The sequence below is a fragment of the Notechis scutatus genome, chromosome 1 (assembly GCF_049901735.1).
Source record: "Notechis scutatus isolate UNSWTSFEM ecotype Mainland chromosome 1, rNotScu1.2, whole genome shotgun sequence".
Lineage (NCBI taxonomy): Eukaryota > Metazoa > Chordata > Lepidosauria > Squamata > Elapidae > Notechis > Notechis scutatus.
Window position 1 is genome coordinate 294,607,069 of NC_142009.1, and position 16,864 is coordinate 294,623,932.

General features: G+C 38.5%; 1 protein-coding gene across 21 annotated transcripts in view; it reads left to right on the forward strand.

Annotated features, from left to right (window-relative positions):
- The window catches only part of NRXN3 (neurexin 3), a 1,270,300-nt gene that overhangs the window by 1,109,149 nt on the left and 144,287 nt on the right, over positions 1-16,864 (forward strand). For all 21 annotated transcript variants that reach the window (XM_087952028.1, XM_087952029.1, XM_087952026.1 and 18 more), the window contains one exon: positions 8,396-8,567. In XM_087952028.1, coding sequence (XP_087808154.1) covers positions 8,396-8,567 — 172 coding nt within the window. The remainder of the gene's footprint in view (positions 1-8,395; positions 8,568-16,864) is intronic.

Sequence of the window (16,864 nt, forward strand, 5' to 3'; positions counted from 1 at the left end):
TAATCTCCTGGATCGTTTGTTTTGTAGTGATCTTTTTTCCATTAGCCTCTTGTGTTTTAATGGCTTGGGTAATGGGTTGTGTGATGGGCTTGCGAGTTCTTTTGTTGTGGTATCCTGGGTCCTGCGTAGTAATCTCCTGGGTCGTTTGTGTTTTGATCTCTTTTCCATTAGCCTCCTGTGTAGTAACAGCTTGGGTAATGGGTTGTGTGATGACCTTGTGAGATTTATTGCTGTGGTATCCTTGGTCTTGTACTGTGATATTCTGGGTCATTTGCTGTGTTACAGCTTCTTGAGTTCTTGTGGTGTAATTTCCTGAGTTTTCTGATGTGATATCCTGAGCGGGTGGCTGTGATGTAGCATTCTGGGTTTTAGTCTGGCTTCGAGTTTGGGTCTGGGTCTGTGTTCTTGGCGTGTGTCAGCTTGTTTGGTTTTGGGGTCAGGGGGTGCACCAGCTGGCAAGGCAGCTGTGGCCTATTTTTTGGATGGTGGTTGTCCTTTGTTTATAAGGGCGATTGGCGGTGGTGTCCCATGTTGTTTCGGGTCTGGTGTTGTAATAGAAGAGATGATTCCACCAGACTGTCAATTATTTGGAAGCCTGCACTCACAAACAAAAAAATCTCCACACCACAAGCCAGGCAAACACCTGGGCACAAACAGATCCCCCCTGATACCTCCAGCTCAAACACACCCCAACCAGGCACCCAGATGAAACCTAGCTTCCTAATAAATGATAGCTGTCCATTTACTCGGAGCCAAGCTGCACTAAGGGCCTCCAATACAGGAACACAATGTTGCCAGCCAATCAAGACAAAAAAAGCCACAAAACAGACAGAAGATATTAGAAACACCAATCAAGCAGAACACAGCAAACTCCAAGACCAATAAACACAGACCAAGACTCCCAACCAATCAGGATGAAGAAAAAAACCATTCTGACACAGCAGTAGGCTAGTCCCAAATTTAAAACTGAAACGGCTGTAAAAGTCTGACTCACAGATGAACATAACACAGAAGCCTGATGATGGCAGATGAGATTCTGCCGAAACGTTGCTACAACTTTAAAAGCACAACTATAATGACGTGGGAAAATACCCGAACAAAGCTGAATACCATATATATATATATATATATATATATATATATATATATATATATATATATATATATATATATATATATACATACACCTCAACGCCCAATTCCACCACCACCTAGCACAGATAAACTCCGTGGCCAAAACACTAATCACCAGAACCAAACGCCTGGCAGACAAGACACACATAAAGACTGAACTATGCACCCTGACTAAAGTACTGACAGCCAACGGCTTCCACAAAAGCAAAATCACCAGCTTGATCCACAAAAACACACTGAGACATAATGGAGACCTAGAAGATGAACAGACCTATGGAACAGCTGTCCTGCCCTACATAAGAGGTACTAGAGACAAAATCAGTAAGATACTACACAGGCATCACATCAAGACTGCCTTCAAAACAGACAGAAAAATAGCAGCCATCCTTAGAAACCCCAAAGATGAAATTGACCTGGAAAACCAAGGGATATACGAAGTCCCCTGTGCATCATGCCCGGCCACATACATTGGACAGACCAATAGAAGAATAAGTACCTGCCTGGATGAACACAAAAATGCAGTCAAAAAGCTGGAACACACTTCCTCACTAGTCCAACACATGAAAGCTACAGGTCATAGCATCAACTTCAATGGCACCAAAACCCTAGCCACTATAGAAAACCCCAGCCACAGAATCATCAAAGAAGCCATAGAGATTGAAAAAAGACCAGAAAGCATGAATAGAAGAGATGATTCCACCAGACTGTCAATCATTTGGAAGCCTGCACTCACAAGCAAAAAAATCTCCACACCACAAGCCAGGCAAACACCTGGGCACAAACAGATCCCCCCTGATACCTTCAGCTCAAACACACCCCAACCAGGCACCCAAATGAAACCTAGCTTTCTAACAAATGATAGCCATCCATTCACTCAGAGCCAAACTGCACTGAAGGCCTCCAATACAGGAACACAATGTTGCAAGCCAATCAAGACACAAAAAAAGCCACAAAACAGACAGAAGATATTAGAAACACCAATCAAGCAGAACACAGCAAACTCCAAGACCAATAAACACAGACCAAGACTCCCAACCAATCAGGATGAAGAAAAAAACCATTCTGGCACAGCAGTAGGCTGCCCCAAATTTAAAACTGAAACGGCTGTGATAGTCTGACTCACAGATGAACCCAATACAGAAGCCTGATGATGGCAGATGAGATTCTGCCGAAACGTTGCTACAACTTTAAAAGCACAACTGCAATGACGTGGGAAAATACCCAAACAAAGATGAATACCATACATGTAAGTACCCGTGAAAACTTAAGAAAACAAATATATATGTATATGTATACGTATACATACACACACACACACACACACACACACACACATATATATATATATATATATATATATATATATATATATACATATATATACATATATACTTTTTTCTTTTAAGAATTTAGTGTGTATTTTTAGGGGAATGTACCAAGCAGAATTCGATTGAAAATAGGTACCGTATATACTCGAGTATAAGTCGACCCGAATATAAACCGAGGCACCTAATTTTACACAAAAAAACTGGGAAAACTTATTGACTCGAGTATAAGCCGAGGGTGGGAAATGCAGCAGCTACTGGTAAATTTCAAAAATAAAAATAATTAATTTGGGAAACGATCTCACTATCATGAAAGGTTTAATTGATTCACTAACCCAAAAGAAGAAGATGATGATGACAGCGGGAGGCAGGAGTCACTCTCTTCCCCTCCCTCGGAGGCCCCCTGAGTCAGGAGTCACTACCGCCGGCGCGGCCCCAGTCCCGCCGCCTCGGGAAGGGAAAGGCAAAGCGCTTTTTGCCTTTCCCTTCCCGGCTGGCTGTTGGGAGTCGCTGCCGCCGGAGGCCGCGACTCCACACCATTTTTTTTCAGAGGGAATCTGACTCGAGTATAAGCCGAGGGGGATTTTTTCAGCACAAAAATTGGGCTGAAAAACTAGGCTTATACTCGAGTATATACAGTATGTGTTATAAAATAGAGATTAAGAAATGAATGTTATAACTGTAAAGGTGTAACTTACATTTTAAACAAGATTTTAAAAAAGATACAAAGGTGTTATACTCTAGTAATTACAGGGCAAAATTTGTTTTATGAGAAAAGATAATATGAAATTGTAAACAGGACAGATGAATGTATAAAAACATTGATTAGAAAGATTTTAAAAATTAGAAAAAGATATGTAATTGAAATAAGAAAGGAATGAGATAATTTAAAATAAGGCTATAGGAAGTAAAGAAAGGGAAAAGCTATTGAAAAAATTACAAAAATAGTTATAAGATATGGATTAGAATGTATAAGATAAATATGTATTGAGTTTATGTCTGTATGGAGAAGCGATAACCCGGGATCATGCTGTTCTCAATTTCAAAACAACCCTAATAATATTAAATAACTATTCTGCCTGCTTGTTAATGACTTCTTGCTGCTTCATATACATGGAAAATACAGAAGAAATACTTATTACTGCTGAACTATAAAACCAAGGAAATCACACAGCACATCCCATAATAATCTGTGTTCACATTTATTTTTTTATTTTAAAGTTAGATGGAGAGAGAGTAGTATTATTTTGTCCTTTATATCACAAACGTCCTGCATTTAGAAAACAAGAATCTTTTTCGGTTATGTAACACTTCAAAACATTCATGTATCTCCTCTGCCCATCTGAAATGGTGCAGTCCTACTCCATCTATTCTATAGCCAAAATATTTCTGCTGATCATTTGGTGCAGATCTTAGTACATAAAGAAATGACACATCTCTTTGCTATTAATACTCATAATAAAAAAGGAAGCTTCAGAGAAATAATAGTGATTCCTGGTTGGAATCGAATTGGAAAATAGCATTTTATTTTTTAAAAAAATATATTTACATCACAGCTGTAGCCAGTAATTCTTATGGTATACTGTATTTATGAAGACCAATGTGTCCTCTTTCTTGGTAGGTGATTGACCACTAAATAGGAACACTAAATTGTTTTCATGCCTAGAATAAAAAGAATCAAGCTGGTCTACTAGCTTCGCTGGCTATAAATAAGTGACGGGAATCTAAGCAAATTTTAATATTGTGGAGCCAAAACAAAAGTTAAATATGCACCAAGACAAATTCCTTGTGTGTCTAATCACACTTGGCCAATAAAGAATTCATTCATTTATTCATTCATAAATGTGGAGCTTACCATTTTACATGCAGTTTTAAATAATAAAGATACCAAAAATTCATTGTGTCCATGACAATGCCGAGCAATTAATGAAACACATATTTGACTTATGACTGGAATTGAGCCCAGAATTATGGTTGTAAGTCATTGTGTTTATAAATTGAGGCACTGCATGACTGGATTTAACAGAGTGGTTGTTAAGTGAACACTGCAGTGGTTAAGCGAATCCATTTTCCCGAATGGGCATTGTTTTGCCAGATGGAAGTAAACACCAGAAACAACATCAATTTTTTTTACGAGTTATGAACACATGACTGGAGGACATTGAAAGCAGCTATGAAGGTGCTTCAGTTGCCAAGCACCCAAAATGCAATCACGGGACCATGGGTGTAAGGACCTGACACAGCTAGTCCCACAGGAAAGCAAGACTCTTCAATCCATTAAGTTGAATCAAAAGAACCTTTACTGAGAGAAAGTGATTGCAGGAAAGCAAGGCGAAATCTGAAAAAAAACCTTGCAAAACACACTGCTTTCTTTTGTTTCCCCAAAACCAGTCACCCTGGCCAGTCCACTATCAGCCAATGTGTATGCTACAAGTTTGTTATGGAAACTTTGAGGAGCAAGGCAGATAACCGTTCACCCTCAGGGCACTAAGGCCTTGAACTCAGGCTGGACTCATCTGGGAGGGACTCCACTTTGTCTCTGAAGGCATTCCCCCTTCCTCCCACCCCGCTTCCAACAAAATGGCAGGACACGATGGTGGGCCTGACAATGGGTGTGTGTATAGCCATTCATCTACAAAAATGAATCACAAGTATCTCTGGGAAAGTCCATCATAACTTTGAATGGCCATTAAGCGATCGGTCATATATTGGAGATTGCCTGTATATAGTCAAGGGAAATATGCTATGGTTCTTTCTTACTGCTTCTTGTACACAGAACTCCATACAGGGGTGGGATGCTACCGGTTCTTCCTGGCTCTATACAACCAGTAACTCTGAAGAGTAAAACGTAAGTACTGAACCGGTAGTAAGACCAGTTGAATCCCACCCCTGACTCCATATCTTTATCGTATCCTATATTCTATGTCCTACCCTGAAATATGTTTTGACCGGCCTCTCTTGACAAAGGTCCATCAGGAGTATGAGAAATGCAGCAGTAGAAGAAATATTTGCCACATTGAGGCAGTTTTTATCAACTTGAAAGGAAGAATGAAATGATATATGTTATTAGAAATCTTACTGTTACATGAACATTGTCAGCCAAACTTAACAGAGAGCAGATACCTAGTTTCATCAAGTAAGGTGTTAGAGTTTTTTAGAGCAGTACAGCTGCTTTTATAATTCAGGAATCCATTAAAAATTCATGCTGAGGAACCAATTGTGCCTTTTGTGTATATGTGTGTGTGTGTATGTGAGAGAGACTAATAAAGTAGAACTGAAGTAAGACTAATAAAACATGCATGCAGGTGGGAATGAAAAGAATTCCTAACAAGTCCTCTTTGTTTAATTTTATATTCCAGAGATTTAATTTAATTTATCTTAATTATGGGATATATCCATCATCTTAGTTGGACTCTAGGCATTGTATATGTAGATTTAAGTTATAATAAAAACAGTGATACAAAATAACAATAATCAGTAATAAAAATATTCTGGTACAGTTGTTCAGATGGAAATGGCTTGACCTATGTAATCTTTCCTGGAGAAATAGCACTTTCTGGAAATGAGGGAGAACACGGCCTGGAGGAACTGTTCCTTTGAAATAGCCTCCTGGTTAAAATTAGATTGGGTCCCTCCCTGTCTTTTATAGTTTAAATAAGATTTTATAGATTATTTGGGGAATGATGCTGTTTATTTTTTATTGTTCTTTTATTTTAAATTTTTTTCTCATGTATATTTTAATTATATATGTATATGTATGAACTATTGAGAGTCCTTAAGTCAACTGCAGCAGTATATAATGATGGTCTTCTTCCACCTCTTTCCCTTTAGCTCTTTATCAGCTTTCTTCTAGTCAGCCGATTGTGCCATATAGTAATGGTCCAATTGCACCTGATGTATCCAACCCCACCTCGCAGCTATATTCATACCACAACGACACATCCCAGTTGCATCTTCTAGTAATAAAACAATCAGCCCTCAAGTCCCTTTCACTACCTAGGTCAGGAACAGGAGAATGTCTTATTCCATGAGGGATACTTCTCAATTCTCTGACTCCTGCTCTAAGAACAGATAATTTAATCCTTATTATCTTTTCCTATGATTGCTTGATTTATGCTTGTACTCTTCTTCTGCCACCATCACCACATATTTTCACACAGTCCCAAGATGAGGTTTGAGTTCATTCTCCATTGTTCATTTCACTATAGTCAGTTTTACTTGGCTCTTATCCAGCCAGCTTAATTATCCTAGTCCTGGCCTGATGTGACTCTTGGTTCCTCAGACCTGTTTTTATCTTCCCTTCTTCTATATTTTATCTACCTTTGTTTGTTCGCACGCACGCACGCGCGCGCGCACACACACACACACACACACACACTTTTTTATCTCTTTCCTTTTATCCTCTTTTCATTCTTTTTTTCCCCCATGGCTCAGTTGACATCACAGCCACCTAGTTCCACACCATCCTCTTTTCCATTCTATGATGGGCCATCCAAAGGAAATCCAAATAATGTTCTCAGCAAACTTCAATAGAAGTTATTGAACAATTATAAAAAAGGTTTTACAATGAATTCTATTTTCCCCATGTGATGTCAATCCCCAGAAAAATATGCATATTCCATGGCTATGTTTATTCTTGTTCTTTCACAGAATTAGAAATACATTAGAATCAGTCCGTGTAATGGGATCACAGGATCCCATCGTCTTTCTGATCATCTTTTATCCAATCAGTTTTAAGTGAAGAGGCCAGGAATAATCCAGGACCAGTTCATATAGAAATCTTATGTGTTACTATTCAACTATACTCATGTGAAGTGTTTGGTTAATATATTCATTCTTTCCTGATCCATTTCTATGGTAATATTACTGTAATATGATTCTAAAGTGACGATGCAACTTTATCAAAATGCTAATTGGACACCAGCAGGACAGATGGATTCAGTCCTAGGAAATTGGCATCTTCTCTGTGCTTTATCTTATGCGTTCCATTTTTACCTTATGTGTTCAGTTTTCTTTTATTGGCCACATATAAGTCGTTCTGGCTGTAAAATTGGCTTTTGTAATATTGCTCTTCAAAGTGTAATTTTTGTTCAGGCTTTGAAGTAACTGTATGGAATAAAAAGTGCAGATGGGATCAATATTGTCTTGTTTAAGATGAGAAGCAGATGCTCATTTTCATGTTAAATGTTATATTGTTACGATTTCTGATACCAGTCGAGTAAAATAGGATTTTAAAAGGATTAGAGAAATAAATGAGTCTAGGGTACACTTGATGCAGATTATATTTGTTTATTTAGTATATAGCATTGGTACATGAAAACCAGAAGTCTACAATGTTATTACAGACTGGTAGTTTGGCTGCTAAGATTGGTAGTTCATTCAGGATATACTCACTCCCTATCCAGGGTACCCCATTTGTGTGTGTCTGTGTGTATTCCATACACAGAGCAGCCAACAAAGTTCTGGGGGAGTGTCAGTGTCATCAGGGTTTTCCCCATACCAGTTTTGCCTCACTTTTGGCCAGTCCACTGCCAGTTGGATTCTTGTTTCTACTATGAATCCCACTAGAGTGGTACCTATTTATTTATTTGCATGCTTTCAAACTGCTAGGTTGGCAGAAGCTGAGGTGAGTGTTGGGAACCCAACTCTGTCATGCAGTGGTAAGGCAGACTACAAAAAGCCAACCTTCTCCGGCCAACAAATCCAGCATCTTTAAGACACTCAGTCACCATGCTTCATCTGATGTAGATATTTTGTCATGCTTTCTATCAAGTCTTATATCATATGACTTACAAAGGCAAATATGTCCTGTATTGTCATTTTGTGTATGTTCATCTTATTACTTTGACTGAAATATGTCTATCTTTCAACCGTTCTTTGTGACTCTGTGACTTTGCTTCCAGAATTTACCCACAATTCTTTTCTTTCCTTCACAGGAACAAGGCAAAATTGGTGTAGTCTTCAATATTGGCACAGTAGATATCTCTATCAAAGAAGAGAGCACTCCTGTGAATGATGGCAAATACCATGTAGTGCGTTTTACCCGAAACGGTGGTAATGCAACACTTCAGGTAGATGGATGGCCAGTTAATGAACATTACCCTTCAGGTAAATCTCTAAATAAAGATGTCTTTCTCCTTTTAAAAATTATTATCCTTAGATCCTGATGTAGGAGCTGTAAAATATATTTGGTGAAGAAATGATTCTATAACTCACCCTGCAGGAATGAAGGGATGACTTAAATATCTTCCAATTTTTAAAACAAAAATTATTAGATCATATTCATCATGCTGATCAATAATATATTTTCTGTTATGTCAATTGTTAGAGAACAAGAATGGCACAAATACTGGATGCAGGTAATGAAGAAGAAATCACATGCACCTCTGAATATAATCTGATTCTTCAGAGAATGGGAAAAAAAGTAGCCTATAATCTACATGTGTTAGAATATTCCTGTAGATTATGGGTGATCTAAAAAACAACAACAGTCTAATGCACATTGCTGCAAACTACTGTCAACATTATTTGGCACTATTAAAATTGCTACTTGTGGCTTTTCTTAGTCATTAATAATGGGATATAATTGAATAATTCAGTTCATTTAATATAATACAAAGCAAAAACAATCATGAGTATTTAAAATTATAAATATTTATACTGTTTTTTGCACATTTCCTTACTTCTTCAAATAGTTTCTATCTGATGCTTTGACAAAAACTGTTTGAAGCAGTAAGGAATGTATACAAATTTATATTTACTGTAAGTGCAACAAATGTAGTTTTATGTTTCTGTTTTTATTTTGAAAACTCCATAAGATATAATTTTATTTATTCAGTTTGAAAAATACCTTAGAGTCTTAAGGTGCTTTGAATTAAAGCATAGCAATGAAAAAGCAGTTAAATTATCTCATCCACTCCAGAAGAGGAAGATATATGTTGGTCAGCCTATTTAAACTTATTTTAAATAAGTTTATTTAAACTTATCATGATCATGATAACAGACAGTGATAAAGTAGCTTGCGGACGTTCAATATGCGATGTTGTTTCTACTTTTATAGCAAAATTGCATTGAACAATAATTCAATTTATGGTATTTTGGTCAGCAGCAGGTAGGAAATTATTTCAGAATAGTTGCTTCAGTTGAATTCAGTTGAAATAATTCAGAGTGGATGCTGAATTTGACAAACCTATTTCTTGATAAGCTTAAAAAATGTGATAGACAATATCATCACCAGATGTATTTGTTATTTGCTGACAAATCACACTCAACATGTAGTCCTTAACGGAACTACAGATACATGGAGGGAAGTAAGGAATGAGGTGCCACTATATCTAAGGCTAAGTGCTATTGCTATAAACCAGCCACAGTGATCTGAGTGGTTATCAATGCCTTGGATTCAATATCCAAAAAATATTGTATGGCACGTAGAAATTCTTCATGTTAACAACATTTCCATCTGTCAATTGTAAAAAACCACTCTGCTTGGATCTGCATATAAATCACAATACATCATGACATCTTGGGTTCTTGGGAAGAACTCAATGTTTATGAAGGCCAACACCAGTAACAAACTGGCTTCTGTGACTTCACATGTTGCGATCAGTTAATTAGTAATAGTAACAATAATTTGTTACTATTACTAATTACTGTTACTAATTATTATTACTAATTGCTGTTACTAACATGGTGAGCCAGACACGACTTCGCGACGAACAACAATAGCAACAACAACAATTAATAGTAACCTGGGTTGTCCATGTTGTTCAATATAAAGCAGGAATAGTTGACTGGACCCAAATGGAACTTGGTAACTTGGATTGAAAGAAAACTAATGACAACGCACCATACTTTGTATCCAAAAAGTGATATTGATCATCTGTATTTACCAAGAAGTGAAAAGATTAGAGAATTTCTATAGGTGAAACAAACTGTGGTCAAAGAAAAACATGACCTGAGTGACTATGTTAAAAAAAGCCAAGAACCCCTGCTGAAGGAAGCCAGTCAAAGAAACCTCTTAAAATAACAAAGATGGAAATTGAATACAGAAAATAAACAATTGAAAACTGATTTGTTAATTGAAGAATAGAGAGGGAAAAGCTGATTTAAAACCCATATGGAGTTGGTTAAGATCAGGAGTGTTAAAGAAAGAAACTGAAAGTTTTATTTTAGAATAGAATAGAATAGAATAGAATAGAATAGAATAGAATAGAATAGAATAGAATAGAATAGAATAGAATAGAATAGAATAGAATACCTTTATTGTCGTTGCATTCTACAAATAGAATGAAATTTGAAAGCTACTCCAGCACAGTGCCCCAAACACCACATCACAATCACACTACAGAGTATTTAAAAATTAAAATAATTAAAATAATAATAATTAAAAACCTAGTCTAAAACCTATCTAAAACATATAGTAAGTTAGATAGTTTAAAAATGCCATTATATACATAGGGCTAAATCACATATGCATTGTTTGATTCAAGAGAATTATTGCCTTGGAAAAGAAACTGTTTCTCAGTTTATTAGTCCTCATTTTAAGACACTTATAGCATCTCCCTGATGGTAACAGTTCAAAATATGAATGACCAGGATGAGAACGGTCTGTGGAGATTTTTAGTGCTCTAGAGAGGACTCTGGTCTTCACAATGTCTTCCAAAGAAGAAAGAGAGCAACTGATGATTTTTTGTGCTGTGTTTATAACTCGCTGGAGCATCTTCTTATCCACTACAGAGCATCTAGCATACCACACCGTTATACAGTATGCCAAAATGGTCTTGATGGTAGAACAGTAAAAAGTAACCAGCAACTTCTCACTCAGACCACTCTTTTTTAGCAGCCTCAGAAAGTGCAGGCGCTGTTGGGCCTTCTTTGCAGCGGCCATAGTGTGGACCAACCAAGTAAGGTTGTCGGAAATATGAGTTCCTAGAAATTTAAAATTATGAACTCTTTCCACACAATCTCCATTGATATATAGTGGAAGAGGCTCTGCTTTGCATTTTAGTGACTCCAAAGCCAATTTTGCCCCTTAATTGCATGAAGGTGAAAATTCAACATGTAGAACGGTAAATGTCACCTTTGTAGTGAAAAGAATTGACCATTTAAGTAATTTCACAAACTGATTATAGGCGTCATCATTGTTAAGCCTGGATTCCCCAACGGGTGTTAAGGAAAACAAACTAAACAGAATGTGCAGCTAGGAAGACAGGTAAATGTGTGAGATAAGTTTTCTAGTTAACACGCAGTAAAAATACAGATACGCTTGTGCTATCAAAAATATAGTTTATTCCATTTAAGAATTATAGCATAGTCAAAATAAACGGTCCATTAGTCATATATCAATTTCAGTCAAGTCTTGTCGGGGATACTCTATTTGCAAAGTCCGTGTTGAATAGCCAATGTCAGTTCACTTACAATAAATCAGTCCAATCTTTATCTTCTCTCCGTTGAGAAAAATCAACACTCCTTTTTCTCTCCCCGTTCCAGCAAGAACGCAGTCATCAATCCATCCAGTAATTAGGGATCTTCAAGCCAGAGAGAGAGAGCTGCTATTGCCTGGCTTCTTATATAGTGCTTTTACAACCACACCCTTAATTACATTCTTGCAGTTAAAGTTACAAACACTTTAACTAACAAACCATGATACCTTATTTATTATTTTTACCCAAACCAGTTAGGGTAAACAATGTTATCCCTAACAATCATGACCAAGTTGCCAAGATTATTCATTGGAAACTTTGCCAGATGTTTGGATTTGAATGTGATAAAAACCTACTGGACCATCAAGTTGAGAAGGTTTTGCAAATGAGAGGATAAGATCTTATAGGACTTTAAGATCCAAACAGACAACCATCTTGTTTATAACATGCCTGATCTAAAGGAACAAATGAATATTCACAGTGATGCTAGGATTAAGGAAAAACAATTGGGGGAAAACCTATATTATGAGCCGCAGTGGCACAGTGGTTAGAATGCATTGCTGTAGGCTACTTCTGCTGCCTGCAATTTAGCAAATTGAATCTCACCAGGCTCAAGGTTGACTCAGCCTTCCATCCTTCCGAAGTGGGTAAAATGAGGACCCAGATTGTTGGGAGAATATGCTGACTCTGTAAACCACTTAGAGAGGGCTGTAAAAGCACTGTGAAGCAGTATAGGTGCTGTTGTTATTATATTACATCAATTAGATATAGGAAATCTGGTAGCCTTTGAGATGTTACTGGATTACAACTCTTATATGTTTTCTGCTGCTGGTAGAAGTTTGTGTCCCAAAACATTGAAGGACTACATAGTCTCTAACATGGTCATCAGGTCAAATAAAGATGAACCCAGCTATACATTACAGAGGATACATATATCACTGCTAGTGTGTAGGAAGTATCTTCCAGAAGTTAATTATGAAAATTACTCAGACTAAGCATATAAACGGAATCCATTGTAGAATTGTCAAAGGGGAACCTTACAGCATAATCTAATGCAAACATATCCAGATACAAATTTTACAGCATAAGTCTGCTTTGTTTGCTTGCAAATTTTGTTCAAGATTGTAGCCTTAAGGTGTAATGGATGCATAATCTTGCACAATTTTGTCAAACAGTATAACCGAAAGGTTAGGAGATACATTAAACTTGTTAAATATGCTACCTTGTATTTTCTTGGGGGGAAAAGTATGAGGTATAATTATAAAGTTCATAAAATATTTTCATTCTAGCAGTGATAATTTTCATTCCCCAGAGAAAGCAGGAACAAACACTTATGTATTGACTGTTCAGCTCTGAAATGAGTATAAGTGCTTCTAAAAATCAAGCACCTAAGATTTATAGAGTTTGTACTACAATAAATTCTAGTTTCCTTCAGATGTCTCCTTTCTTGTCTTGCTATTGCTAACATCACACCTTCCTCTTTTATCTCCTTCCTCAAAAGGCTTAAATTTTAAGATTTACAATGTAAGTCCATTTCTTGTATCGTTTTCCCACTTGGGAGTGCAATGAGAAGGTTGCTTCTTTTCTTCACAGCTTTCTTTTTACTTTTATTTAGTATGTTATCCGCTAGTGTTCTCCATTCATTTCCCCACCCCCACCCCATTTCACAGGCAGGAGATAAATAGCCCTATATCTTACAAGCTAAATACAATCACTGCTATCAAAACCAGAGCCTTTCTCTCCTTGTAAATGTCTCTTGGAAGCTGATAAGCTGTTCATGACAACCATGGGCTTCTGCTTAATCCTGAGATTAAACATAACCACCCAGAAGACATCAAAAGATAATATTTAAAGGGGAGAATTGAAGGAAAAAGAGGGATTCTCAATTAAGATATGAAGAAAGGACATGCACACAATTCAAGGTTATTTGTAAAAGAACTAATCAAAATACAAAGAGCTTGCAATTAGGGTGGAATATTATATCTGATATCATTCAAATTATCATAGATACAAAAGATGAAATTTACTAGGAAAACCTTCAGGATTAAAAAATTGGGAGAGGAAGAGATGATAATGGATGTTTGTTTGGCAGCAATTGGAGTCAGATCTATGAAACATGATGAAATGGAGGAACGGCAATACTTTCCAACAGAAGGAAACAGAGATACACTCACACTCTCTTCTGAGACTCATACTAAACAACCCAGGTTTCTGGCTCCATCTTATGGCCGTTTGAGAAACCACACCTAATTACGGTTTTGCATTTTCTTAAAGATACAGTTTTAAAATGTTTATCCTGGTTTATATATTTCTAACCCAAATAGCTGTTAGGTGACTCAAATTCCTAACACACTCCCCACCTGGAAATGTAAATTCCACTAACTAAGTAAAAAGCAATTAACTAAGATAAACAGTAAAGAGTAATACTAACTGAAAAGCAGATAACTAAAATAAACAGTTAGCTATATAACTAAAGGAAATAGTAAATAGCAATAAAGTATCAAACTAAGCAACACATGCAAAGCTTGAAGTTCAGTCTTCAAGTTCAGCCTTTCTCTGCAGCAATACTAGGTCGGTGACCTGTCAGGTGTAGAGCTTCTTGGTGTAAGTCTGCTGTTCACTTCTGGCGGCCCTTTAGGGTGGACAGGTACTCTTGGTGCCAATGGTGAAAGTCTGGTGGTCGCTTCTGGAGGCCTTTTAGGGTTGGAGTGGTACTCTTGCTGCCATGGTGTCAAAGGGCGGCAGAAGTCTGTTGGAATGGATGGTGCTAAGGCATCTGCCTGGGTTGGGGTCTGCATCCGATCAACTCTGACAAGTCCTGAGATTTCCCAACTCAGGTCTGTCTTGAAGGCAAAGGGTGAATATCTTGGGCCTCTGACTACTTCAGTGTACACTAAGGCATCAGGGGCATCAAATCCCAGCAAGAGCAAAATCTTGTCTTCAGAATCTAGGGTGGGAAATAGATGAGCCATATGCTTCAGGTGAGGTATGTTGCTAGCTACCTCTGGTGCTGCAATGCGGCTGCGGTCATCTGGTATGCTGTTCCATTCCAGCACGGGTGGCAGTAGGAACTGGGAACTTCCATCTAATGACTCTATACAGAGTCCAGTAGCTTCCCTCCCTGCCGTGCATCTTGTTGTGGTGCACATTGATATCGTGAAGTGCACTTCTTCCTTCTGAACATCAAAGTGGTCGAAGAATGCGACCTGGCTAGGGAGCAATCGCTCTGAGGATCCAGTATTACATACATCTTCACTGCTTCTTCTGGGTAGACTTTGGCTAAGCAGATCTGACGACATGAGCGAGGGGCTGGTGTACCATTGCACACCGCTATGCAATTGACACTCACCATTGGCTCTGGGTGTGCTTCTGTAGCATGTTGAAGCTCCTTGTTCAAAGGAGGGCTCTGGATGCAGCGCGGTCAGGTGCATGTCACTTTTGCAGATATGACATTGCTCTTTGGCTGTGCAGTTTTTGGGCAAGTGTTTGGATTCGCAACACTTGTTGCAGAATTGGAGCTCTTTTATCAACTCTTTCCTTTTGGTCAGGGATTTCACTGCAAACCCCTAGCACCTGTTCAGCGAATGTCGAGTGTGGTGCAAAGGACAAAACTGGCTTCTCTTTGGAGTCGGAAATCTAAATTGGGTTGTATCTGATGAGTCCTCTCCTGAACTGTTTATGGATGAGGAGTCAATCTCGGTTTTATGGACAACCATGAAGGGTTTTCCCCTTGCAGGCATAGGGCATGTGGACGATATATAGTTGCTGTTGTATCATTTTTCATTGGGAGGACTAATAGCTCTGAGTCTGCAGGCCCTGGGGGTGTTGCACGCTGTTGCCTGGTGGGCCACAAATTCTTTGAGAAGGGTAAAGGGTATATAGTTGTGGTGACCCTTGGCCATGAAGGCATCAGACAACTGGAGCCACTGTTCAATTAGCACCTGCAGGAGTTTTTGAACGATTTTGGTTTGCCTGTCGACATGGTCAAGAAAACTGAGTCCCGGTAACCAGGGATCCCATTGTGCTGCTTTCAGTTGTATAAGTATATTAGAGAGTTCCACGACCAGGTGACGCCTGTCAATAGGAATTTTAGGAAATCTGTTGAGGCTGTTCAAGAGTGTTGATTCTACTGCTGTGGGAGCACCGTACAGTTTGTCAAGTCTTTTCCATGCCAACCGTAGGGCAGTGTCTGGGTCGTCTAAGTGGGAGGCATAAAGTGCCTTTGTTGCTTTGGCAGACATCAGCCCTAGCCACACTATCAAGTGTATGAGTACTTCATCAGGTTTCAGGCGTGCATCCTGAATGGTGCATAGGAAAATTTTCTTCCAGAGGAGATATTCGCCATCTGGCTCATCAGAGAATTTGTATATCCCGTTGGTGGCCAAATCTAGCTTTCCTCTCCTGATGACCAACTCTCTCCAATAGTCTGCATCATCTGTAGAGGTAGATTGGGTCAGGGGCATTGATGTAGAGGGTAGGTTTGGGTTATATGTCAACGACAGGTCGTAGTGTTTCTCCCAGTGCTTACGGAGGATGTCATCCTGCCATTCCAGAGATGATGGTGGAACTTCACACTGCTGTGTAGGCTGGCCACGGTTATCTTGTTGTGGCTGTGAGTTCAGGTAGTGTGGAGGTTGTGGCTGGAATGGTACAGCCTGTGGATTGAGTGTGGCAGGTGTCTATTTGTGGAGAAGTCGTTGTGATCACTGGTGGGTTAATTTGCTTGCCCGACAGGCCATGAGATGTTGGAGTAGGGTTGCTGATTCTGGGAAGAGAATCTCGGACCTTAGTACGTACAACATCAGTTGGGGAAGGCTTGCTGTTGGTGGGAAATGAATCTCGTATTTTAGGTCATACAATGTCAGTTGCGTAACTTTTGTTTAGAGTCTGTGGTTGAGATTCATCCCTGTGCTTCTCTGGTTGTGGGAGACTGCTAGGCAACTGAGGCGGTTCCATCTTCTCGTTTTGTAGCGAGTGCTGCTC